Source organism: Rhipicephalus microplus, unplaced genomic scaffold, assembly GCF_043290135.1.
Source record: "Rhipicephalus microplus isolate Deutch F79 unplaced genomic scaffold, USDA_Rmic scaffold_15, whole genome shotgun sequence".
NCBI lineage: Eukaryota > Metazoa > Arthropoda > Arachnida > Ixodida > Ixodidae > Rhipicephalus > Rhipicephalus microplus.
The window spans coordinates 17,690,446-17,717,581 of record NW_027464588.1 but is presented as its reverse complement, the minus strand read 5'-3'; the positions used below and the strand labels follow the sequence as shown (position 1 = coordinate 17,717,581).

At 48.1% G+C, this 27,136-nt stretch overlaps 1 protein-coding gene across 1 annotated transcript; it reads left to right on the top strand.

Moving 5' to 3' along the window:
• Nucleotides 1–1,437: 1,437 nt before the first annotated feature.
• Nucleotides 1,438–26,797, top strand: LOC142784606 (tetraspanin-33-like). The gene is made up of 3 exons (XM_075883028.1): nucleotides 1,438–1,606; nucleotides 19,331–19,487; nucleotides 26,551–26,797. Exons 1-3 carry the CDS (start codon nucleotides 1,438–1,440, stop codon nucleotides 26,795–26,797), a joined length of 573 nt encoding a protein of 190 aa, XP_075739143.1.
• Nucleotides 26,798–27,136: the final 339 nt, after the last annotated feature.

Sequence of the window (27,136 nt, the reverse complement as noted above, 5' to 3'; positions counted from 1 at the left end):
CTTCAGGTATACCAAATCTGGTATTATGGCACGTGAATGAATGACGAAGATATCATACTGGTGCAAACATGATAAACATGAAATCTGTGTCATGTAAGAACATGGCTACATTCTACGCTCATGATGTGCTCGTGGCCATTAAGCTAGCTTCCCATGTACCAATTGTGGTATTACGCGGCGCGAACGGACGACATTGGTAAATGACACATCCAAACATGATAATCACGAGATGCGTGTCATGTAAGAACATGACTACAAGCCACACTAATGATGCGCTTGTGGCTATTTCGCTAGCTTCACGTATGCCAAATTTGGTATTATGTGACCCAATTGATGACGAAGGTATGTGACTGCTGCAAACATGATAGTCATGAGATGCGGGTCATGTGAGAACATGACGGCATGCTACAGTCGAGGCGCCAATACATTTAGACGTGACGCGATGCGGGTGCTCGCTGGCGTTAATTTTGTCGCGTCAAGCCAGCGTTGTGCACGCCAGGCGCTGGTCCTGCTATATACTCGCAGGCGCGCGCCGCGTTGTGTTTCTTTGACGCATGCGCATTTCAGTGCATCCGGCGTCCCTCGGTAACGAAAATCGGGAGACATAGTTTTCTCTGGCTGACGCATTGGCGCGAAATGCAGCATGTCGCATTTCGTGCCAGTTGCCGTCGGGCCGCGCCGACAGACGCTGGTCGTGCCTGGCGTCAGACTATAGAGTGCTCGCGTTTTGCTAAGGTAGCGCTGCTGTTCCCAACGTGCGCGCGCTTCAACGCTACATTGGAGTACATTGAGCCCTTCAAGACGTGCTTGAAGTCGTTTTGATAGCTTCACACTTACCAAATTGAGTGTTATGTGACGTCAGTAAATCACGAAATACACGACTGGTGCAAACACGATAATCCTGACACGCGTGTCATGTAAAAACCGCTGAAATAGGTTGGATTTCGTTGGTTGGTTTGAATTGCTAGCGTACACTTGCTCTGCAATATAAAAAAAATGATCAGTTCAGTTTTAAATTACTGTGGCAAACTATTGGCAGTGGCTACTGCATCTTTCCCTTGCCTCAAGTCTACTGCTGTAGACTATAGTGGCAGTGGCAGGATGGCTTACGACATCTCTCAACTTCACATGTCTGTCAGTGCCGCCCCGAAAGATCATCCTGAAGGAATGAAGCCACCAATGGTGTCCTGCAATTTCAGATAATTTTGGAGGCATTTCAAGAACCAACTTGTTAGAGGGAGCATGCTAGTTAGTGCAAAGTTGCTCTCGCTGTCGCACTTACAGGTGCGATGCCCGCTGCTTCTTCTCAACCTTCTCCTGTGGTTTGTGGGCATCTCCCTCATCTGGGCTGCATTGAGGATGTTCATGGATTCGTGGGACAGGGAAGAGGAGCACGTACTGGAACGCCTGGATATATCGGGAACGCTGCTAACACATATGGAGGTGCTGCTCTTCCTATTCGGGCTTGCGCTGTTCACCATCAGCTCGTGCGGCTGCGTCGGGGCACTGCGGGAGAACACCTTCCTGCTCAGAGTGGACTCCTTTGCACTTACCATTCTTATTGTCGTCAACTTTGTCCTCGGCGTTCTCGTTTACATCGTGCCAGGTAAGAAAGGAGACCTTTAGAACTCACTAGAAATAAGCACCAAGACACTGACGCTCAAAAATGGAGCATAATGAACTAGCGTTCTAGAACGAAAAAAAAAACGTCAAGACATTTCGCAATCATATATATGTATATAGGCAGGCATGGTGGTTGAGTGGCCGTAGCGTTGCATATAGTCTAGTAGATCCTCCGTGAGCGGTCACAACGCGGTTTATTTCGACGTTTCGGCCTAGAGTCTGGCCTTCATCAGGAATAAAGATATAGTTTGTTGGTGCTCAGCTTTATACAATCTGAAATCAGAGGGCAAGAAAAGAGGGAAAAAAAGGAAAGTAGAAAAACGAAAAAAAAGAAAAAAAGAAAAAAGAGAAAAATAATATACGGTGGACGCCCCTCGGGTGCCCCCCTTCCACTTTTCCTTCCACTTCCGCCCTCATCTCTCTCCCCCCTCTCCCCTTCACCTTTCTGATGTCAGCGGTATGTGTATGTTTCCATTCACTAGCGCATTCCTCCCGATCAGACGGCCCCTCCTGGCACTGGCGGTTCGGTGTGGGGCAAAAAAGAGCTTTTCAGGAAGTCCTAAGCATTTAACTACTCGGGGTCCCGTAAACAATTCGTCGTAGAAGGACGGGGGCCGCGTATTGTGGCAGAGGCTGGTCAGCGAGCATTTTAGGAAGTTCTAAGCCTTAACTACTCCGCGCCCTGTCGACATTTCGTCGTAAAAATAGGGGTGCCCCGTATTGCGGTAGGCTGTGCAAGCGCGTGCAATGCGAATTCCTTGCCCGCTTCTAAATTACGCGTGTCGCGGGGGCCTCCCGGCTGTGCACATGGTTTCTGTTGGGCATGTCGTGCATGGCACAATTGATTGGGTAGTAAAATAAAACAGAAAACAGACGACAGCTGTACTTAGGAAGAGTAGTTACACTTGGAATTGTTTTGGGTTGTCCAGTGCCCTTCGCAGCTGTAGTGCCGTGAACTTAGTTACTATTTTCATTGTTGCCGTTATTGTTTTCTAATGCTTTAATTGCTGCAAGTGTACCAGGATTCTCATTTATTCCTCTATCGAGGGTGTTAAATCGGTGGATAAGGTATGACTCTCGTTGTTCACGTTCTCGATTTGATTTAAATCCCGTCTCTAAGAGCGTTACTGATAGTTTGTCGAATGAATGGTCGGTAAGATTGAGATGTTTTGATAGAGGTAGACTTGGGGCTGATTTCGCACGGGCTCTGTGATTATTGAAGCGAATCCTAAATGGCGTTTCTGTTTGTCCGATGTACTGCATACCACACACGTTGCATTCGAGTAGGTACACCACATTAGAGGAATCGCATGTTAGGTTTCCTCGTATGTTAATCAAAAACTTGGATTGCGTGCTGGTTGCTTTGTCTGTTTCTCGCATCGCCTTACATACAAGACATCGTGGCATTAAGCAAGGGCGGCATGAATTATCGGGGGCTGATGTGTTAATTTGGGAGTGGACAAGGGTGTCTTTGAGGTTACGTGGTCGTCGGTAAACGACGCCTGGAGCGGATGGGAATGCGCGTTTCAGACGTTCACTTTGTTCTAGAATGTTGTAATGTCGTTTAAGGATTTTGTTTACATTGGGGAAGTTTGTGCTGAAAGTCAAGCAGAGGTTTGTTCGTTGTGGGTCTTCTCGTGGTGGTCGCTTCAAAAGTAAGTTTTCACGCTTTAGTTTTCTCGCTTTTTGAACAGCGTCATTAATTACATGAGGGGGGTATTTTTGTTGCTCGAGCATAAGTTTTAGCCTCTGTGAGCTCGTGTCAAAGTCAGCGTCTCTAGAGCAGATTCGCTTAAACCGGTGAGCCTGGCTGTATGGAATACTGTTTTTACAGTGGCGTGGGTGGTCGCTTTGGTAATGAAGGTATTGTTGTCGATCCGTTGGTTTGCGATATAGGGTTGTAGAGAGCTTCTCTTCTTCTATCGTTATGGTAACATCAAGAAAGTTTACGGTAACTTGCGAGTATGTGTGTGTGAAGTGTATGTTCGGATGTACAGCATTGTAAGTGTCTATAAAGCTGAGATGTTCGTCCTCGCTGTGGGTCCAAATAAGAAAGATGTCGTCTATGTATCTTCTGTATAACATTGGTTTCAAGGAACTTTGTGCAAGAAATTCAGATTCTAGCTTTCCCATAAATATGCTGGCATAAATAGGTGCCATTTCGGTGCCCATAGCGGTCCCGCTGATTTGTCGAAAATACTCTAGGTTAAACTCGTATGAATTTAATTCGAGGACCATCCTCGTCAATGTTGCAATGGCAGAGAAATCTGGGGTGTTAGATTGTCTATGCTTTGCGTACATGTTTTGTAATGCAGCTATGCCGTCATCGTGAAAAATATTTGTATATAATGAAGAGACATCAAGAGTAACCAAGTACGAGTTTTTCGGCACACAGATACCCGTAATGTCTCGAAGAAAATGTGTGGCGTCTTTTATGTACGACGCGAGGGTGCATGGAATGTGGCTTATTAGTTTGTCCACGTAGCCTGATATGGGTTCAGTTATTGTACCGATGCCTGATATGATTGGTCGACCTGGGTTACCGGGTTTATGAATTTTTGGGAGGATGTAGAAGCGACCTGGACGAGGGTATGCTGCTTGCATCAGTTTGTGGTCAGTGTTGGTTATCTTTTCTGCGTCCAACAGTTTCTTTAGTTCTGTTGATACGATACGTTTGTATTCGTCTGTCGGATCACCTGGGAGGCGTTCGTAAAATGTTGAGTCGTTTAGTTGGCGGTATGCTTCTTGTGAGTAGTTGGTTGTATTAAGGACTACAATTGCTCCTCCTTTGTCAGCGGGTTTTATTGTTATGTCTGTCCTAGATGCCAAATTTTTCCTACTTATTTTTTCAGATTTGGTCAAGTTTTCTCGGTTTCCTTCTGTCTGTGGTATTCGTGTACTATATCTTTCTGTACTGCGGTGATATAAAGGTCCAAGCACTTGTCTCGATTACTGTTCGGTGTCCAATCATTTGATTTACGATGGTGAATTGTTTCGCGGTTAGAAGGCCTGTCCAAGAAATATTCGCGCAACCTTAAGCTTCGAGCGAAGTTGTCGAGGTCTCGGAGTAAGTGGAATTCATCGAAAAATTTTGTGGTCGGGCAGAAGCTTAGTCCCTTAGATAGCAGTTTTACTTCGTCAGGTGACAAGCTCGTGTCCGATAAGTTTACAACAACAGTGTCACACGGTGTGTTTCTAGATGGATGCTCGTTTGTACCATTAGTGTTTTTCTGGGTGGTGGTGTTGTAATGATAAGGCACTGTATCAGGGAACGCGGGTTTGGGCACATGGTCTCTTTCGAGTTTATGAATTTTTGTGGTCATGATGGCTTGGTATTTATTCTGCTCAGATTCTGTTAATCGCGTGATTTCTTCGTTCGATAAAGTGTTGTGGCGGAGAATGGTGTTGGTCATAGCGACCAGTTTCTTTACCTGCTTGTCACTATGATTAAGAGCAAGTTCTGTTAATTTAAGAGATGCCTCAAGGAGGACGTTTTTTCGTGTTATTTGGTCGTGTTTATCTAGATTTGTAGCGGCTGGTGTGAGGGAGAGTGTCATACCCTTGGGGGCTATTCTAGCACGAAGGTACACTTGCAATGTTGATTTATGCATTTCATGTCTAATTCGTTTGTCAGCAAGTTTTCGTACTTCGTTTACCGACGACAACGTAACCTCAAAGACACCCTTGTCCACTCCCAAATTAACACATCACCCTCCAATTATTCATGCCGCCCTTGCTTAAAGCCACGATGTCTTGTATGTAAGGCGATGCGAGAAACAGACAAAGCAACCAGCACGCAATCCAAGTTTTCGATTAACATACGAGGAAACCTAACATGCGATTCCTCTAATATGATGTACCTACTCGAATGCAACGTGTGTGGTATGCAGTACATCGGACAAACAGAAACACCATTTAGGATTCGCTTCAATAATCACAGAGCCCATGCGAAATCAGCCCCAAGTCTACCTCTATCAAAACATCTCAATCTTCCCGACCATGCATTCGACAAACTATCAGTAACGCTCTTAGAGACGGGATTTAAATCAAATCGAGAACGTGAACAACGAGAGTCATACCTTATCCACAGATTTAACACCCTCGATAGAGGAATAAATGAGAATCCTGGTACACTTGCAGCAATTATAGCATTAGAAAACAATAACGGCAACAATGAAAATAGTAACTAAGTTCACGGCACTGCAGCTGCGAAGGGCACTGGACAACCCAAAACAATTCCAAGTGTAACTACTCTTCCCAAGTGCAGCTGTCGTCTGTTTTCTGTTTTATTTTACTACCCAATCAATTGTGCCATGCACGACATGCCCAACAGCAACCATGTGCACAGCCGGGAGGCCCCCAAGACACGCGTAATTTAGAAGCAGGCAAGGAATTCGCATTGCACGCGCTTGCATAGCCTACCGCAATACGGGGCACCCCTATTTTTACGACGAAATGTTGACAGGGCGCGGAGTAGTTAAGGCTTAGAACTTCCTAAAATGCCCGCTGACCAGCCTCTGCCACAACACGTGGCCCCCGTTCTTCTACGACGAATTGTTTATGGGACCCCGAGTAGTTAGAGGCTTAGGACTTCCTGAAAAGCTCTTTTTTGCCCCACACCGAACTGCCAGTGCCAGGAGGGGCCGTCTGATCGGGAGGAATGCGCTAGTGAACGGAAACATACACAGACCTCTGGCATCAGAAAGGTGAAGGGGAGAGGGGGGAGAGAGATTAGGGGGAAGTGGAAGGAAAAGTGGAAGGGGGGCACCCGAGGGGCGTCCACCGTATATTATTTTTCTCTTCTTTCTTTTTTTCTTTCCTTTTTCGTTTTTTTTTTCTTTCCTTATTTTCCCTCTTTCCTTGCCCTCTGATTTGAGATTGTATAAAGCTGAGCACCAACAAACTATATCTTTATTTATGATGAAGGCCAGATCCTAGGCCGAAACGTCGAAATAAACCACGTTGTGATCGCTCACGGAGGATCTACTAGACTATATATATATATATATATATATATATATATATATATATATATATATATATATATATATTATCACAGGTAATGGGTATGAGCCATAACTGTAGCGTGAAATCGCTTGGAACTAGAGAAAGAAGAGGACTTTTGCTTCTTGGTCTGGGGGCGAGCAAGATGTCGATTCATCGCTGTCTGTTATTTCGTTCGTGGCACTGGTGGAGCTGTGGGGTAAATGCGCCTCGGCTGCGGATCTTCAGCCGACACACCGAGCTACTTAGAGACAGCTACAGCTTCCACGGCAAGAAGCAGTCGCCACCTGCGAAGACTATCTCCCGAATACGGTCCTCTCTCTCAGGACGAGATGGCAACTTCGACTACCAGCTAAGCGAGTCAAACCAATGACGCCTATTTTTTTCTCCCGCATGCTTTTCATGCGCCGCAAACACTACGTTCATTTCATGGGAACATTTATGATGATGTTGATGACTGGCTCGACCACTTCGATCGAGTTGCCAACATCAATGAACGGGATGAAGCTCGTAAGCTGCGGAGAGTTTACTTTGCGTTAGAAGACTCTGCCAAAACGTGGTATGAGAATCACGAGGGTTCCTTTGCGACGTGGCAAGAGTTCAGCGGACGATTTTATGATGCGTACCGCAGCACTGAAATGAAAGAGAGAGCAGAGCAGGCCATCTCATTTCGGAACCAATGACCAAACGAGAAAGTTTCGATGTTTGTCGAGGACATGCTTCGAATCTTCAAGCGTGCCGACCCTGCAATGTCAGAGAAATAGAAGGTGCGGCATTTAGAGCGTGGTGTAAAAGAGCAGCTCTTCACCGGACTCGGGCGCAATCCACCGACGACTGTGGCTGAGTTCATCAATGAAGCAACCACAATGGAGTGTACTCTCCAGAATTGGTCGTCACAGTATGAACGCCACGATATGACACCTGCTGCACGTTCTATCGGGGCTGACAGCGAGAGGCATGCCCTCGCAGAGTTCATAAGAAGCGTCGTGCGGGACGAGCTGCGCCAACTCCAAGCAGCGGGACCCCAACCACCCGTAAGTGCTATCGCAGACATCGAGATCCGACAGGTGGTCACCCCACTCGCGCCAACAAAGCCTGAGGCCCCTGTGCTGACCTATGCGGCGGCTCTGCGATCTCCTGCACCACATGCTCCTGATCCCACCATGCGGACAATGTATCAGGCTAGCCATCGATTCCAGGGCACTCCGCCACCCGCCTCAAGGTTTCCGACTACACCAACTTATCATCCGTCTGGATCGCGACAGAACGCCGCAAAGGCCAGCGTGTGGCGTACGTCAGATAACCATCCACTCTGCTACCACTGTCGCTGGTCCACTCTGCTACCACTGTGGCAAAGCGGGTCACGTCTACCGCCATTGCCAGTACCGCCAACTTGGTCTCCGTGGCTTTCACCCTGATGATCGGTGCCCGCGTTACGGTGAGCGTCCCCGCGAGATTCAAGCGTACCTTACGGGCCAGCAAGCTCCTCGCCTTGGTCAACGCCTCCAATCACAATCACTATCACCTCGCCGCCCCACGTCACCTAGCGTTCCCTCGTCATCTTATGATCCTTTCAGATGCTGTTCACCGAGTCCCCACAGGGGAAACTGGAAACCACTATTTCTAGCGATGAAGCAGCGTCCCACCGAACTGTCAAAGGGCTTCCCTCGACGCAAAGACCCGACGAAGACCGTTCTGACTTTCCAGTCACTTCCGAAAGTCATAAGACTGTTTCCGCCGACATCACAGTACACGTCGATAATGACGTCGTCAGTGCCCTTGTCAACACCGGTGCCAATTACTCGGTTATGAGCAGCGCCCTGGCATCCCAACTGAGGAAGGTAACTACCCCTTGGCAAGGAACCCCGTTGCGCACGACAGGGGGCCACCTCGTCATGCCGACTGGAATGTGCACAGCCCGTGTTCGAGTCCGTGCTTCGACGTTCACAGGGTCTTTGTTGGTATTACCTGTGCGCTGCCGTCCACTCATTCTGGGACTGGACTTTCTTCGTGAACATGGCGCAATTATTGACCTACGAGACTTGCAGGTGTCGTTCGAGAAACCGTTTCTTCCTGAACCTAAGAACACCCACTTATCGAAGGCTGCTCTACGTGTATCCTCCGAATCTGTTACTACGACTCCCTGCAGCAGCCTCTTCAGCAACGTTGAATGTGACCAAGACGTCTCTGATGCTGTTTTGCAGAAGGAAATCTGTCTCTACTTTTTGCACAACAAATCTGCGTTGCCTGAGGTTTTGTTCAGCTCAGAAGGAAACAGGTTTGTTTATTAGTCACGAATTTCGGTGAGGAGTATCGCCATCTTAACAAACACACTGTGATCGCAAACCTTGAGGATAATGCCGACGTCCCTGGTTCCTCAATACTATCTGCTCTTTCGTCGTGCGAAGATTCCGCCATGACACTCGAAAGCACTCTCAACGTAAACCAGAGTCTACCATCCGCACAACGGGAAAGTCTTTTGAAGCTACTCGACTCATTTCGGGACTGCTTCGCTGCGACTTCGAAAGTGAACCAAAAACCACTTGCCGAGCATCGTATCATCACCGAGTCTACCGAGACACCCATTCCACTGCACGCCTACAGAGTCTCGCAAAAAGAACAAGACGTTTACGCCAACAGGTTCAGCAGATGCTCAAAAACTAAATCATCCAGCCATCGACCAGTCCCTGGGCGTCCCCTGTTGTGTTAGTAAAGAAAAAAAGATGGTACCCAGCGATTTTGCATCGACTACCGAAAGAGATCACGAAGAAAGACTAGTACCGTTCACCACGAATAGATGACTCGCTGGACCGCATTCGCAACGCTCATTACTTTTCTTCCATGGATCTACGCAGCGGCTATTGACAAATATCTGTTGATGAGCGCGACCGAGAAAAGACCACCTTCATTACTCTTGACGGACTCTACGAGTTCAAGGTCCTTCCTTTAGGCTTATGCTCGGCGCCAGCTACTTTTCAAAGAATGATGGACATGGTTCTTTCTGGGCTAAAATGGCAATCGTGTCTTGTGTACCTTACCAATGTGGTCGTCTTCTTGGACATGTTTGAGCAGCACGTCCAGCGCTTACAGGCAGTTCTTCAGGCGATTCTAACAGCTGGACTTTCTCTCAAACCTGAGAAATGCCACTTTGCTTTCGAGGAACAGAAGTTTCTTGGTCACGTTGTCAGCCAGGCCGGTATACACCCAGACCCTGAGAAAACGAAAGCTGTTGCCGCATTTCCTGTCCCAACGAACAAGCGCGATCTCCGCTGATTTCTGGGACTGTGCGCATATTACAGACGCTTCGTCAAAGACTTTCCTAAAATCACTGAACCGCTAAATGAACTTACAAAAGACGACGTATCATTTGTCTGGTGTCATGATCACCATGACGCCTTTGACACGCTACGAAACCATCTTCAAGCACCACCTGCACTCGGTCACTTTGACAACAATGCTGCCACAGAGCTACACACGGATGCCAGCAACGTCGGACTTGGAGCTGTACTGGTTCAATGGCAAAATAGCGTAGAGTGCGTGATTGCCTATGCAAGTCGAACACTATCATACGCAGCAAAAAATGCTTAGCCGGTGTTTTGGCTATAACAAAGTTTTGCCCTTATTTGTACGGTCGACCATTCAGGGTAGTTAGCGACACCATTCTTTATGCTGGCTCGCCAACCTCAAAGATCCTTCCGGTCGTCTAGTATGGTGGAGCCTTCGAGAATTTGACGTTACAGTCATTCACAAGTCCAGACGCAAACACGCTGATGCTGACTGCCTCTCACGTGCACCAATTGGAAGTACGAACGTGGACGTTGAAGAGGACGATACATTCCTTTTCTTTGTATCAGCAACCCTTTTGGCTCAACAACAACGCGACGACATGGAGCTAAGCCCGCTGATTGACTACATCGAAGGCGGAAAAGGCTGCCTTCCTCGAAACTTTGCACGTTCGCTGGCCTAGTTCTGCATCAAGAATGAAGTCCTCTATGAGAAAAATTTCGACCATACCTAGAGTTCTTACCTCTTCGTTGCGCCGACCTCGCTTCGGGACGGTATTTTACATGTTTGTCACGACGAACATCATACAGACACCTTGGCTACACGCGCACATTGGAAAAAATGCGCCGCTCATACTACTGGCCACGCCTCGCGAAGACAGTCAAGCAGTACGTCCGCACATGCCGCGACTGCCAACGCCGTAAGACTCCACCTGTCCGACCAGCAGGACTACTACAGCCTATCGCCACGCCGAAAACACCATTCCGTCAAATTGGCATTGACTTGCTCGGATCGTTTCCCTGGTCTTCGTCTGAAAATTAGTGGATTGTGGTTGCCACCGAATATTTAACGCGTTACAGTGAAGCAAAAGCCCTGCCCAGAGCTACCATGGCAGAAATAACCCAGTTTTTCGTCGCCAGCATTGTACTTCGTCACGGAGCGCTAGCTGTGATAATTACTGATCGTGGTACAACTTTCACCGCAGTTGTAATTCAAGTAGTGCTGAGACTAAGTGATACAGAACATCGGAAAACCACGGGTTATCACCCCCAAACAAACGGACTCACTGAACTGCTGAACAAGACCATTGCAGATATGCTGTAAATGTATGTGGCCATTGATCACAAAAACTGGGATGATATACTCCCTTACGTTACTTTCGCTTACAATACAGCAGTTCAAGAGAGTACAGGTTTCACCCCATTTCGCTTAGTTCATGGTCGAGGGGCCACTACAATGCTCGACGCAATGCGCCTTCCCAACAACCTGGGCATGTTCAACGCGGACGCTGCCTTGTTCGCTCAACGCGCCGAGGAGGCCCGTCACATCACCCTATGCCGTATTCAGGCTCACCAAACTGCCGACGCACGCTGCTACAACCTTACACACCGAGAGGTTACCTTCCAACCAGGCGATGAAGTTTGGGTGTGGACTCCCATTCGACAGCGTGGTCACTCTGAAAAGTTGCTGCGGCGCTACTTCGGCCCGTACAAAGTTCTACGCCGGCTCAGTGACGTTACATACGAAGTTCTCCCTGAGGACACCTCAAGACGTTCCCATCGGTTTCCACAAAGTGATGTGGTGCATGTGTCAAGGCTCAAGCCAGATTTCTTGCGTCAGCAATTGAACGTGGACTGACTTACCATTAAATGACTTTTTTTTCACTTTTTTTATTGTCTTTTGTCCTAACTCGATCGTTTCTTTATTGAGTACTTCAAAGACACCAGCCCATTTTTTTGCCTTACGACGCAGTTGTTAGATTCCAAGGTAGCTCCTTTTCTTTCTCATTTTTTCAACGCTCATCACCAGCATTGAAACGATGCTTTTCGAGGAGAGGGAGTAATGTCGCAGGTAAGGTAATGGGTATGAGCCATAACTGTAGCGTGAAATTGCTTGGAAGTAGAGAAAGAAGAGGACTTTTGCTTCTTGGTTTGGAAGTGAGCAAGGCGTCGATTGGTCGCGGTCTGTTATTCCGTTCCAAGTGATATATATATATATATATATATATATATATATATATATATATATATATATATATATATATATATATATATATATATATATACATATATAAGGGCAAGAAGTGTAAACCTAACCGTGTTTTGACACAATATAATGAGATCTAACAGACAATAATGCCAAGAAAGTTATAGGGAAGTTATTGGAACCAATGTAATGTAAAAACGAAGAAAGAAAAGTGGGTGAAACAATAACTTGCCGTGAGCAGGAATCGAACCTTTTTCACCCACTTTTATTTCTTCTTATTTACATTACATTGGTTCTAATAACTCCCCCTATACATTGCTTGGCATCATTGTCTGTTAGATCTTATTATTAGTGTGTCAAAACATGAAAAAACGAGCCCTTAGGTATACATTTCTTTCCCTTATTCATTAACGAGGGCCTCCCACTGGCAGATTTGGCGCCGCTATGTTGTATACGAGGGACTATTGGTCAGCTGCCCACTCGTAATAAGTTCGCGTGCTACTTGACGCCACACAGGCTCATAAAAGGGTGTTCCACAATCGGCGTGGTGGCTACAGATGGCGCTGACTGGCACTCGCACGTTTAAACTCACATATAAACCCAATAAAGTGGCTGGAGGGATAGCCACCATGATAGCTCAGTGGCTAGAGTATTGAACGCGTAATGCGAAAGTCATAGGTTTGATTCTTGTTCACGGCAAGTTATTTTTTCACCCACTTTTCTTTTTTCTTATTTACAATCCATTGGTTCTAATTACTTCTCCTTTACATTCCTTGGCATTATTGTCTGTTAAACTCATTTTGATATATATATATATATATATATATATATATATATATATATATATATTAGAGTACAACGGTGTCCCTAACTTATACATATATGTGGTAAGGTACCGCAGTACGAAACGTCTGTGAAATGGGCTATCCAGTCGTACGAACCTCAAACTTCCCGCTGAAGCGTCATTGGAGCTAATGCTAAAGCATTTCATTTCAACAAAATTAGTACTCAATTAGTACGAATTCAAGTTCCAGTAACATATTTTGTGGCGCAATCTACTGCCTCACACTTAACACTAAAAAGAAATGGCCTTAAAGAATGGGCAGAAATGCCGATCGCCTTTAGGCCTTTAGAGCACTGTGCCACCTGTCACTCTCGCATTGCGAGATGTGCGATTATATTTAAAGAAAGGAGCTTAACGAGCGTGGTAGCTGAAGAAAAAGAGGAGGATGATTGAGCAATATATTCTTTAAAGCTCCAGGACATTTAGTGTATGAAGCACTGATGTCCTTATAGAAGTTGAATTCTGCCCTACCCAGGATAACTTTGTGCCGGCGATGAATTTTGAGAGCTGGAACACAGTGAGTCAATTAAGACATTTACAACCTAACCGTAAGCGCATAAGTGCAGCAAAAGTTGCTACTGCAACGAGCAAGGTTGCGTAAAAACACAGGTTATTATTCCAGAAACGTTAGCCGCAACAAGCTGGTACAGGCAGGAACCCGGCAAGCACGAGCCACACACGGACGTCAACGTCTTCTTTCACGCTGGCACAGAGCTGGCGCCACTATGCTTCGGTACAATTACTCCCCGCGCAGAAAGGAGCCAACCTGGCGACCTAGTGAAAGGACACGACAAGGGGGTCATAGCACGGTTTGAGGCGTGGTACGTGTACTGTTTCACGCCCACGGCAGCGTTGGTCCGAGGGTGGATCAATGGGTTCAACTTCATAGTTGACAGGAGATGTTTGCCGCAACACACGGTAGGGGCCATGGTATTTCGACGAAAGCTTCGGGGAAAGACCGGGAGGGGTAGACGGGACCCAGAGCCAAACCAGCCTTCCTGGGTAATAGTGTACAGTAGACGCAGAGAATCGTGGTCAGTTTTCTGGCGCCATTGGTTTTGTGCGGTAAATGAGCGAGCGAGTTGACGACACTCTTCGGCATAAGCAGCTGCTTCGGAAACAGGCGTCGCTTCGGAAACATCAGGCCTGTAAGGGATAATGGTGTCCATGGAGCATGATGGCTCACGTCCGTACAGAAGGAAGAAAGGAGAAAAGCCAGTGGTTGTTTGTGACGCAGAGTTGTACGCGTACGTGACAAAAGGGAGCACTTGGTCCCAATTAGTGTGGTCGTCAGAGGCGTACATGGCAAGCATATCTCCAAGGGTACGGTTAAAGCGTTCTGTCATGCCATTGGTTTGGGGGTGGTATACCGAGGATTTCCTATGGACGGTGCAACATGCCTTGAGTAGCTCGTCGACGGCGTTCGAGAGAAACACGCGTCCACGGTCACTGAGTAATTCACGAGGTGCACCGTGTCGCAAAATGAGATGGTGAAGAAGAAAGGACGCAACGTCTTTCGCAGTAGTAGCAGGCAGCGCAGATGTTTCAGCGTAGCGTGTTAAATGATCCACGGCGACGATAATCCACCGGTTGCCTCGAAGAGAGTTGGGTAGAGGACCATAAATATCAATTCCGACGCGGTCGAATGGTCTCGCTGGGCAGGTTAAGGGTTGCAAAGGGCCAGCAGTGCTGTGAGAAGGCGTCTTGCGTCGTTGACACGTGGTGCATGACCGAACGTACTGGCGAACGTGCCGATACATGCCGCGCCAGTAGTATCTTAGACGAAGATGAGAGTAAGTCTTAAATACTCCAGCGTGACCACACTGGGGGTCATCGTGAAAGGCAGCGCAGATGTCCGAACGCAAATGACGAGGGATGACAAGGAGCCACCTACGGCCATCCGTCACGTAATTGCGGCGATACAACAAGCCTTCACGGACAGCAAAGTGTCTTGCTTCACGAGAGAGGGAGCGTGATGTCGTTTCTGACGAACTGTGAGAGAGGACGTCGAGCAAAGAATTGATCCAGGGATCCTTGCGCTGTTCGGATGGCATGTCAGTGATGCTCAACGATGACGAATCGCAAATGACAGTTGATAAGCAGGCAAGGTCAGGAGGCAGTGGAGAACGGGATAGTGCATCGGCGTCTGAATGTCTGCGTCCTAAGCAATAAACAACAAGGATATCGTATTCCTGAAGGCGTAAAGCCCAACGAGCGAGGCGGCCAGTAGGATCTTTCATGGACAATAACCAGCATAAGGCATGGTGATCTGTGACAACATCAAACTGGCGTCCGTAAACGTAGGTGTGAAATTTTCCTATAGCCCAAATGATAGCCAAGCACTCCTTTTTCGTGACGGAATAGTTGGACTCTGCCTTCGTTAGTGTACGGCTGGCATAGGCGACAACGTACTCGTCGCAGCCATCCTTGCGTTGAGCGAGAATGGCACCGAGGCCGACACCGCTTGCATCCGTGTGAATTTCAGTGGGTGCATTGGGACCGAAGTGGCGGAGAACTGGCGCAGAGATGAGTAGCCGGCGTAGCGCCATGAATGCCTCATCGCAGTGGGAATTCCAGCCAGAGAGGTCCGTGCTACGGGAGAGAATCTGAGTCAGAGGGGCAATTATAGAGGCAAAATTGCGAATGAAACGCCGAAAATAGGAACACAAGCCTATGAAACTACAAAGCTCCTTTAGGGTAGTAGGCTTGGGGTACTCGGCAACGGCACGCAGTTTGGCAAGGTCTGGCGATGTTCCTTCTTTTGAAAAGACGTGGCCGAGAATTGTGAGTTTGCGGGCACCAAAACGACATTTCTTGAAGTTTAGTTGCAACCCGGCTAAGGCACTGGAGAAATTGTTCCAGACGGGAAAGATGAGTTTCGAAATTCGCCGAGAATACAACTATGTCGTCTAAATAGCAAAGACAGATGTGCCATTTAAGCCCCCTGAGAACACTGTCCATCATTCTTTCAAAAGTCGCAGGCGCATTGCAAAGACTGAAGGGCATTACATTAAATTCATATAAGCCATCAGGGGTCACAAACGCCGTTTTTGGACGGTCTGGTTCAGTCATTGGCACTTGCCAATATCCAGAGCGCAAATCCAGTGAAGAGAAAAACTCCGCACCTTAAAGGCAATCCAAGGCGTCATCAATGCGTGGCAGGGGATAAACATCCTTGCGTGTGATGTTGTTTAGTCGACGATAATCCACGCAAAACCTGATGGAGCCATCCTTTTTTCGCACGAGGACCACTGGTGAAGCCCGAGGACTGTGTGAGTGCTGAATAACACCACGTTGCAGCATCTTGTCGACGTGTTGAGTGATGACGTCACGCTCGGCCTGCGAGACACGGTAGGGGCGCTGACGAAGTGGAGTATGATGACCGGTGTCGATATGGTGAGCGACAACTGACGTGCCTCCCAAGGGAGGTTGTCCGTGGTCAAAGGAGGCGCGGAAACGGTCAAGTAGTTGAATGAACTGATTGCGCTGGTCTTGCGTAAGGCCGGTGTCTACGCTGCGCAACAGAACGTCTTCGTCAGGTAGTGAGGGCGCGGTGCCAGCTGTGACAGCATCCACGGACATCGGTGTCGTATCAGAACGGGCATCGAAAGGAAAGATGTCATCATAAGTGTCAAGACTCCCAATGCATTCGCCATGCAATAAGGTAGCGGGACAAGGGAACGGATTGCACACGTACACGGCACTGGAGCCATCGGCAATTGTTATGACGGCAAACGGGACGACAAGGTTCCGGCGACGAGCGCATTCTTGTGACGGCATAAATCGGAAACGGAGTTGCACAAAAGAGATACCGCGGTGACCGAAAAAGCAGAAATGACGACGTCAGCGGCGACGATCACCTTTTTGGGTGAGCGAGGGAGATCTATGAATGTCGTGCTGAATGGAAACAAAACGAGTTGAGCACGAGCGCAGTCAACAACCGCATGATTAGCGGAAAGAAAGTTCCACCCCAGGATGATTTCATGAGACGCGTGCGGAAGGATGACAAATTCATCAATGTAAAGCACTCCTTGAATCACAACACGAGCAGTGCATGTGGCAGAAGGTTGGACGTGTTGCGAACTCGCCGTGCGTAAAGAAATTTCAACCAGTGGAGTCGTCACTTTGTTCAGTTTGCGGCATAACACTTCACTGATTATACAAATAGCGGCACCTGTGTCGACAAGAGAAGTTGTGGCGAAACCGTCCACAAACACGGCAATCTCGTTAGGGGGCGATAGATGAGGCCTTGGAAATTTCGTCAGTGGCGCAGCTCTTGCCTCAGGAACTGCGACTGTTAGTTTTCCTCCTGGGCATGGTTGGAACGGCGAAGCATGGGGGAAGGAGAACGAAGACGGGGTGAAGGAGATCGACGTCGGCTGAAGTCTGGTCGACGTGAGCGGGGGTCATGTGAATCAGGTGTCACATGCGATTCTGATGGCCAAGGTATGTTGCCGGAATGCTGCACATCATTAAAATAGAATCCACAACGACGACAGTAGCGCGCGACATGTCCTGGAATACCACAGTTGTAGCAGACGGGCCGGTTATCCGGAGTACGCCTAGAGTTGACAGGTGCTCGAGGTGGTGGAATGGGCCGATTTACCGGATAAACTGAAACTGGTGACCTGTAGTAGTTGGTGGCTGGACTGTATGAAGGGAGCGGCGGTTGGGCAGAAGGTCGGCGGACGGCTTCTGCATAAGTCAGCGGTGCAGCCACAGATATTGGGGATGTGGGCGAAGGGAGAGCCTCGGCAACTTGCGTCTGAATAGCACGGCGAAGTGAGTAGTCCAGTGCTGTGAGGGTCTCGTTGATGGTGGCGACAAGAGAGAGCTGTCGAGCAACTTCCTCCCGGATGTACTGTTGAATTTGAGGTATTAACACGCTGTAGTCGGAGCCACTGCTTTTGCACTACAAGGCCGAAATATCAGCTGTCTGCGTATTAGCGCGACGTGTAGAAACTCGTTGCTTGCGCAGCTCATCGAAACTTTGACATAACTGAATCAAGGCCGTGACGGTCTGTGGGTCTTTGGCCACAAGCATATGAAAAGCGTCGTCATCAATGCCTTTCATTATGTTCTTTATTCTGTCAGCCTCCGTCATCCTGGCATCAACTCGCCTACAGAGGCTGATCACATCCTCAATGTAGCTCATGAAGCTCTCACCATTTCGCTGAAATCGTCCCCGCAGTCCCAGTTCAGCGCGAAGCTTACGCATGGCTGGACGACCGAAAAACGAGGCGACGGCCTCTTTGAAAACTGACCAGGTGGGGATGTCGGCTTGGTGGTTGGTGAACCATAGGTTGGCCAAATCCGTCAAGTAGAAGATGACGTGAATCAGTTTCGCAGGGTCATCCCACTTGTTAATCGCTCTGGCATGCTCGTAAACTGCCAGCCAGTCCTCGACATCTTGATCTTCAGTGCCGTTGTATACTGGTGGGTCACGCAGACGAAGTACACCAGAACACATGACGGGTGGCAACGTGGAAGAGCCTTGTGGGGGATCGACGCGCTCGGTCACCGTGGACTGAGATGGTAGCTTACGGCTGCGGAGCTCCAGGACCTTATCCAGCACGTTTCCACCAAATGCAACGAGCAAGGTTGCGTAAAAACACAGGTTATTATTCCAGAAACGTTAGCCGCAACAAGCTGGTACAGGCAGGAACCCGGCAAGCACGAGCCGCCAACGACGACCTCAACGTCTTCTTTCACGCTGGCACAGAGCTGGCGCCACTACGCTTCGGTACACTACATTTTTTAAACCTGTGCAGGCATTCACAGTCGAGTAAGCAGCATTGTCAATAAAAAAGTGCACATTTCTAGAAGTGATCGCTTCTTTAGCTCCAGGCAGCATGTTTATCATACGTATGCAGGAACGATGTATATATACATTAGCAAAACACAATTACATGCCTTGTCTAAAAAGGTGGCACGTGTAGTGGTGCGTGAAGTTGGCCCTCACTATGCTGTGTTTCTGCGCTACGCTGCCGAAAGGATTACGCTGGTCTTGTGAATTTCCTTGATACTTCTTAGACTGCTCTGTACCTCATTTTCACGGAGCACCAATATCTATCCTAATTGTATATTCCGTATTCATTGGAGGCATCGTGCTTTTTTTTATTTTAACACTTCATGATTGAACCTATGTTTTCAATCCTGAAAAGTTTGGACAACTCTGGTTTTTTCATAGCATTTTCAAAAATACATAGAGATGAATTGAAAGAGTAAGAAAAAACAGGGCGACACGTCACTTTTTCAGGGTTTCGTTGTTCGCGCTGTTTTAACATGATGCACGCAAGGCGACCAGAGCAGATAATGGACTTTAGTACAAATCTATTGCTAATGTGCGTGATACGTCTAATTTCGTAGGAAGCATGAAGAGTGTGATAAAGACGACGATGTCTGAGAAGCTCGTGGTCCACTACCGTGATTCTCAGGATTTTCACGACCTCGTAGACGCAATGCAGCGTTACCTCAAGTGCTGTGGCATGACGTCACGAAACTTTCGTGACTGGAACGACAACATGTAAGTGAGCTTCCAACCTCATTCGCAGTTTTAACTTCGGAAAACAAGTGTTGGTGCAGAGAGCTTACAATGCCTCAAATCATGGAAGCATTGAAAAACAATGTTACTTGTGGAAAATTGTCGGAAGAGGTACTGCAATGTACGAATTTAATGAAGCTCTTTGCGAAAGCTGGTGGTTCATGGCATCGGCTCACAACAAAAAAAGGAGCACTTTGTAGCCTTCGCACATACTGAGGCAGCAATACGCGATCCTTTGTTTTTATGGAATTTTATTGGTAAGATATGCAATGGTCACTGAAAGAATATTCTGAAAAAATTGCATATTGGCCACGCCACCTTCAGCGAATAGCGACTGTTATATTATTTTCGTGCATATATCAAGGCGTTAGTTAAAAGCACACTTAAGAGCGAGGCTATTATTTGCGTACTAGTGAAGCACAGTTTCACAATCCCGAAAACGCACATTTCGCCGCGGCTCAGCGCTTGCTAAGAAAGAAAACGCGCGAAACAAAAATGCATGTGGAGACGCCCCTCGAGATTCCTGCACAAACATCATGACGTGATGGGATTTAAAGGCGTGTACTGGGTCTTAGGTAGCTCTTAATACATGCATCTTCAGTACATTTTCGCATGTGGGTATTTATCAAACGAATTTCCAGGAAATTTTATCGAAAAAACGTCTTGAAAATTTCAATAGTGCATGGTAAAATGTTTGACGCCACATGGGTAAGCATCGGTGCGAGAAAGAGAGAGAAAACATTTATTGAAAGAGGCTTATAAGTGAAGATGGGAGGGTTCCTCTGGCTTGGACAGCCCGCCGAGCTCGAGCGACGAGTTGACGCTGCTCGACCAGGTCCGGCTGGGAGATCGCAGCCTCCCACGCTTCACTGAGGAGTTCTTGGTCCGCATCTGGTGCTGCTGCTCGTAGTCTTGGGACGCTTACTTTGCACTGCAGTAGGAAGTGCGCCAGAGTGTCTGCCTCATTGCAGCGAAGGCAGATGTAGCTGTGCAACGTTGGCCTCATATGGTGCAATTGTACGCCGTGGGTGAACGTGTTGCGTTGAAGACGTCTACAGCCAGTCCCTTCGTCTCTTGTGAGTTTTGGATTTGGCGGAGGGTATAACCTGCGTTCGAGCCGATAATGTTGCACTAATGCATGGTACGTTAGTGGTATATGACTTCTTTTGCCTCTGATTCTGTTGAGTGGCAGGTGCCTTGAATTTCGTATGGGAATACCCGGTTGACGCATTCACCGGCTGCGGTGTGTGCCGCTTTATTTCCCTTGAGACCTTCATGACCCGGAATCCACACGATGTATGTGTAGGGAAGATGATTTTCCATGCGCTTTAGTAGCCTAATCGCTACCGTGGAGACCCTAACTTTCAGGTAGCTTCGTGCCGCTGTTTGTGAATCGTTAAATTACTTTCAGGTAGTTTTGTGCCGCTGTTTGTGAGTCGTTAAAGACCACGATGGGATCCTCACTCGTCTGGGTGGCGGGCGCTAAGCAGCCTCTTCAGCTGCTTCCGCACGTTTGGCGAAGATAGTCGCCGATGCCAGTACCGCGCCCTTGTAATCTGCGACGGTAATCGCGAAGACATTACGTCCCGGATATTTGGCTGCATCCACGTATCGCGCCTGCGAGTCATTGCCATGCTCCTTCCGGATCATGTTAACCCTGGCGAGCCGCCTTTCTCGGTGATGTTGAGGATGCATGTTTCGAGAGATCTGCTGAATTTGAAGGCTTTCTAGAAGCTGTGACGGTATTTTGCCTATGCGTTCTTTGTTGGTTTCAAGGGTGATCTGGTATCCTTTGCGTCGAAAGACGGCTTGCCCTGTGAGTGACAGCTTGAGTCTCTCGACCCAGTTGATAAGGTGTGCTTCGGTGAGTTCTTCCCACGTATTATGAGCTCCCATGCGAAGCATTCGGTCAGTGGAGGCAGCTGGCGGCAGTCCTAGGGCAAGCTTCATAGCCTTTCGTATCAGCAGAATAATTTTTTTCTCTGCTGTCTTCAGGTTGAGGTAGGGAGTTCCGTACGTTATGCGGCTGTAAAGGAAAGCTTGTACCAGTTTTAGGGTATCGTGTTCTTTGAAGCCATTGCGGCAGTTAGCCACGGATTAGGTGGGTGAGCTGTGTCACAGTGTTCTGCAGCCGGGGTAAGGCAGCAGAGCCAGACCCATCTTTATCTATATATTTACAAGGACTCGAAGCGCGTCAACTTGTGGTATTTGGACTCCCTGTAGAAAGATTTGTGGGTCAGGAGTGTCGTCGCTTGGTGGTCTACCCCGGGTGCGTACCGCAAGTACTAACAGTTCTGACTTTTCCGGAGCACATTGGAGGCAGCAGGTCTTGAGATATCTTTCAGTGATGTTAACCGCCTCTTGAAGTCAGTCCTCCTGTTCACCCGTGCTTGAACCTCTTGTCCACATAGTAATATCATCGGCGTATAACACGTGATGTATCCCAGAGACAGCGTCCGCGAGACGTGGGAGCTTAAGGAGGGCCAAGTTGAAAAGCACTGGCGATATCACTGAGCCCTGCTGCGTGCCTTTGTTCGGGAGTTGAAAAAGCTCGCTCCTGGTATTGGCAATCCCTACAGTCGCAGTGCGATTGGTGAGGAAAGCCAGCACTTAGGCGTGTGTCTTGGCACCGCAGCCGATATCTTCGAGGCTACGCAGAGTGGCTTCGTGGCTCACATTGTCAAATACGCCTTTTACGTCCAAAGCTAGAACAGATTACTTACTGTGCTTGCTCAAGCGGAGACGATTACCTTCTTTTATCTGCAAGAAGACGTCTTGTGTGCTGAGCATTTGGCGGAAGCCGAACACGGTGTTCGGGTAGTGACCATTGTCTTCGAGATGTATGGTGATCCGCTCGTTTACCATGTGCTCTAAGAGTTTCCCAGCGCAAGATGTAAGGGAAATGGGACGAAGATTCGCAATCGAGATTGGCTTGTTTGGATTGGGTACCATGGTTACCTCTGAGTGCTTCCAGGCTTAAGGTAGCTCGCCCTTCCTCCGGCAGTCGTTATATTGCCGAAGGAACGCCGTCAACGCCTGGGGCGGTAGCTGTAGTAGGTGCTCATTGGTCACTACGTCTTTTCCTGGGCTCGTGTTGCGCGTAATCTTAGCGAGGGCCGCGTGTAGCTCTGCCAGCGTGAAAGGCTGGTCTAGTGCTTCGTTCGGTGCTCCTCGATACTACTTGGTTGTCGAATTGTTGATGGAGGTAGCTTGCTGGTTAACCGAGCCACGCAGTTTTGCTTGAAGTTCTTAGAGTAACTGGTGCTCTATGCCCTCATAGTTGTGCATGAGCCACTGAATTGTATTTCTTTGATTAGTTTTGGTGTGGGTGTCGTCGATCAGGGCTCGAAGAATGCGCCAAGCCTTCTTTGTGCTCAATGTCCCTTGAAGTTTGTCGCAGAAGAACCACCAGTTCTGGCTCACAAGGTTTTCGGCGTACTCCTGTGCCTGTCCAGTGAGTACGCGATGCGGCGCTTCAGCTTGCGGTTGAGCTTTTGCCGTTACCATCGTTTATTAAGCGATCTTCGAGCTTCCCATAGGTGAAGGAGATGATTATTGACGGCTGGATTGTCCTTGTTCAAGTGTATCGTTTTGGTATGTCTGTCAGCAACATTTACAATACTGTTTAACCAGGCTTCAATGTCTTCAATAGTCGAATCATCATCAAGGTCATTCTTGTACGAGGTCCAGTCCGTAACCGAGCTTTTCTTGTCTTGAGCGAGTGGTGAGCCTGTTCGACTTCTATTTGAATCATGTGATGGTCACTCCCTAGAGTGTCTGGTAGCCTTGTCCACGTTGCGTTGTGCACGTCTCTAGTGAACGTGAGATGATAATTAGTATCCCTCGACACGCTGTTGCCCACCCGGGTTGGAAGGAGCAAGTCATTCCACAGCGTCAGACCGTGTTGCTGTACAGCGTCGTGAACACGCGGCACCTTCTTGGTGGTGCTGTGATAGCGCTACGCCACGTAACTCCAACTATGACGAGTCGGTTGCCGTTAACCATTTGACGGAGCTCGTGGACAAAGTGGTCGTATTGGTGTAACTGCTCCCGTGGAGGGCTGTAAAGGTTGGCCAGGTATAAGCTTTGTTGAGTCTTCCAAGTTGGAACTATCTTCACGATGGTGTGTTCGATGCCAATGTCTTCAATTTCCTGAGCCTGTACAGTTAGAGTCTTCTTGACTAGAATTGCGGTGCGGGGTGAGCATGTCAAAGTGCTGTAGCCAAGGAGCTTGATTTTTTCTGTGTGGGTTTCCTGCAACGCGATCATATCTGGATTATTAGTTTTAACATATTGTTGCATGTTTGCAGAACGAGGTCTCTACGATCTGCAATTCCAGTGCCAAATTCGAAAAGCGGGGAGTGGCTCAGGCTGTCTATTTGTGGGAGCTGCCATTCTGGCAGTTGATTCTCGCCTGGTCCCGGTCGTTTGGTGCTGTCGATCAAATTTCCGCTGCAGTTTCATCCCCTAATGTCTTTCGCTCTTTCCGCTTGGTCCCTGATTGCTCCACCAGCTGCTCATGGGTAACGGAATTTTTGTATGCATACGTTATGAAGTTATGCTGTTGTGCCATGAAGCCACCAAGCTTGGCGTCGAGCTTGCATACAGTACGGGTCAGTGGGTCTACCTTTTCCATAATTTTAGTAACCACTTTCTGTATGGTTATGTCTATGGATGCGAGGAGTTTCGCAGTGAGGGATTTTTCGAAAGCTTCAAGGCGTCGTTCGACGAGGTCGAGCATCTTCGCTTCATGTGCTTGCAGCCTTTCTTCTACCCGCTTCATCATTCTGGCTTCCGTCTGTTTTAGTATGCTGTCGTCAAGTTCTAGTGTGTTACACTCGGCTGGTGGGCGTTGTTGTACCCTCCATTGTAGATCTTAGACTTTATTTTATAGGGTCCGGATGGTCGCTGTCTGAGCAGGCGAGATGGTCGAGGCACTTGTAGTATTTAGAAATTTGGACCTGTCACTACCGGTCACCGCGGCGGCGTAACTGATTCCTCTAACGGAGCGAGACCGTATTGGCGTGCGGGATCCAGAGCGACCTTTTTTCTTAGAGCGAGAGTGACTTCGGTCAAATTTTAGGGGAAAAAAGGGGGCCCGTGAAATTTCTGGTGTGATAACTGACCCGGGCAAATCATTGGTGCAAGACTTGCAGCGATTCTCACGGGCGCGGGCATTAGCGAGCTGCTGGCGTCTTACTTGATAAGGAGGGGGGTTGCTGCGGAGTTTCTTCTTGCATTCCTTTCCAGTAGTCTCATGCTCTTCTCCGCAGATCTTGCAAATTGGTTGGCAGTCATGTGGTTCTGTGTCCATGTCATGGCCGCATTAGTAGCTGAAGTTCGCTTTTGGCTGAGGGCAGATGTCTTTTCAGTGACCTATCGCGCCACAGTTTCGGCAATATTGGATGGACTTTCCGTATGGCTTGCATCGGTAGTCTCCACTGGGGTACGTTACGTAAAAAAGAACGTGCTGCCCATCGAAAGTGATAACTGCAGCTGTGGAAGATCCCAGCATGCGCGCACCAAGGACGTGGTATCTTGGGTCTACACGAAGGCCTGCAACAATCTCTGTGGCACTTGTTTTTGGTTCGAGGCCGTAGTTCACTCCACGACACACATCATCGGGATGTCGAATGTGCGGATTTACCTGATAGATTACTCCACCGAGCTGTATAGCATTTTTACTTTGCAGTTTGGAAGCTCGTTCAGTACTTGCTGTGCTTGCGATGATCACATTCTCTACTTTCTGCAACTGCACTCGCACATGGTCATAGAATTCCTGTTGGGCCAAGCCACTTGATCTTCCGATGGCATGTGTAACCTCTATGAGTGCTCGTTTTGAAAGATCTCGTCCTGGTTGCGGGCGGAATACAATTTTGAAGTCATCAGTAGGGAATGGCCGCATCCTAGTGCTGCGTTGACATTGCGGTTGAGATTCGGCGTCTGGCTTCACAGGTTGCGTAGCTCATTCTTCGGCTGACTTGTCTTCTTTGGCTGACCTGCCTTTACGGACAGCTTGAAGCCACTAAATGTGGGATTTGCTTGTCGTTTTGCCACTATTTTCATCAAACGTCCATTGTGATGCCGTTCTTGAGTTACCCTCAGTGTTGTGCACTTGCATCGTACTCGGGCTCTCTTGACGTGGGTTAGACGTCTGCGTTTCCATGAGAGCGTTAGCTCTTTACCTCAGGTGCTGCATACCTGTGCTGCGCAAGCAGCGTGCTCATGCACCTACGAGCCGCTGGCGTCCAGCTCGTTTCGCAGACCCGTCGTCGTGCCACAGCGCCGTTCGCGAGCAGCGTGGCCTTTGAATTCCTTGGCGATGTTGCATCCCAGCGAACAGGCACAATATTTTTAGAGTTTATTATCTAGTAAAAAAGTACACTTACTGCGATGAGTCTGGTGTCAAACGATGCCCTGCAACGTGAAGGATCCCAGGTAACCAAACGCGAGCAGTGTCCAGGCAAGGTTGCACAGAAAATAGCCATAAGAGCAGGAGCCCATTTGAGGTGCGACTACACACCTCAGCCCCCTGGCGGCCAATGCATCGGTGGGAAAGTGAAAAGAAAACTTCAACCTGAATGTTCTTCGCTAATAATGAGCTTATGATAGTCAAACAAATGCCACCAGAGTTTTCAGAGTGCAGTTTGTCAATCTAGAACAAATCAATGTTTCACAACAGTGTTCCTTTATTGTCACGGAACGTCAAAATGCATTGACCCGCACTTTCTTGTGCGTATGTGTTGAACACAGCACTGTTCTTTTAGCTGTTAAAGATGCAAAGAAGCAAAGCTGACAGCCCAATACGGCGTATTCAAACCCACCCATAGGATGGTCTATAGTATCAATGAGGATGCAGGTCATCCTAAATTGTTGATATTCGATGCTTGGAAAAAACTTAACCTATCGCAAGTATCCAATTCCTTAACTTGTCTTTGCAGTTACTTCCACTGTGACGCGTCGAACCCGAGCCATGAACGGTGCTCGGTGCCGCCGTCTTGTTGCCGCCTGAGTCGGCTTTCACTGGCATCTTCTGTGGGCGCAGCGTACTGAACTTGTCCGATCACGAGGCTTGGTTCCGCGTTCACACGGGAAGCTGCCCTGACGCGACAAACCGCTACGTGAAGGAGCACGTCATGATCATCGGGGGTGTCTGCCTCGTCGCTGTCATTGTTCTGGCCTTCATAGACATGGTCACGAACGCCGTAATTGACGAGATTGACATCATTCGCAAGATATATGACCATATCAACGGTGCAGAGGCTGGAGTGTCGTCTGCATTCACAACCTAAGATGCACTATTCGTTAGAACGTTTCCCGTTTTTTTTCTATTTACATTTACACATTGGATCTTTCCTGGTAATCAATCTTGTTCACTTTTAAAGATCTTTTTAATAAATCTTTAGCACCTCAGGCCACAATAGCGAATAATCGCAACCTAAATAGTTGATCGACGGATGTAAAAGTTGAGGGGCTTGGTTTCCTTTGTTATACGTTATAATATTTACTCTTAACAGACAATGATGCAAGGAAAGTCTATGAAAAAAAGAAAAGTAGGCAAAAAAGTTACTTGCTGTTAGCGGTAACCCATCTGTCTTCTTTAGGCAGGCAAACTCGGAGTCAGGGCCGCT

Bases quoted from the DNA above. Each gene is read 5' to 3' on its own strand.
- LOC142784606 (XM_075883028.1), top strand. From the start codon at position 1,438: ATGGAGGTGCTGCTCTTCCTATTCGGGCTTGCGCTGTTCACCATCAGC. The intron at 1,607-19,330 runs GTAAGAAAGGAG...CTAATTTCGTAG, and splicing joins TCTCGTTTACATCGTGCCAG to GAAGCATGAAGAGTGTGATA. The intron at 19,488-26,550 runs GTAAGTGAGCTT...CTGTGGGCGCAG, and splicing joins CGTGACTGGAACGACAACAT to CGTACTGAACTTGTCCGATC.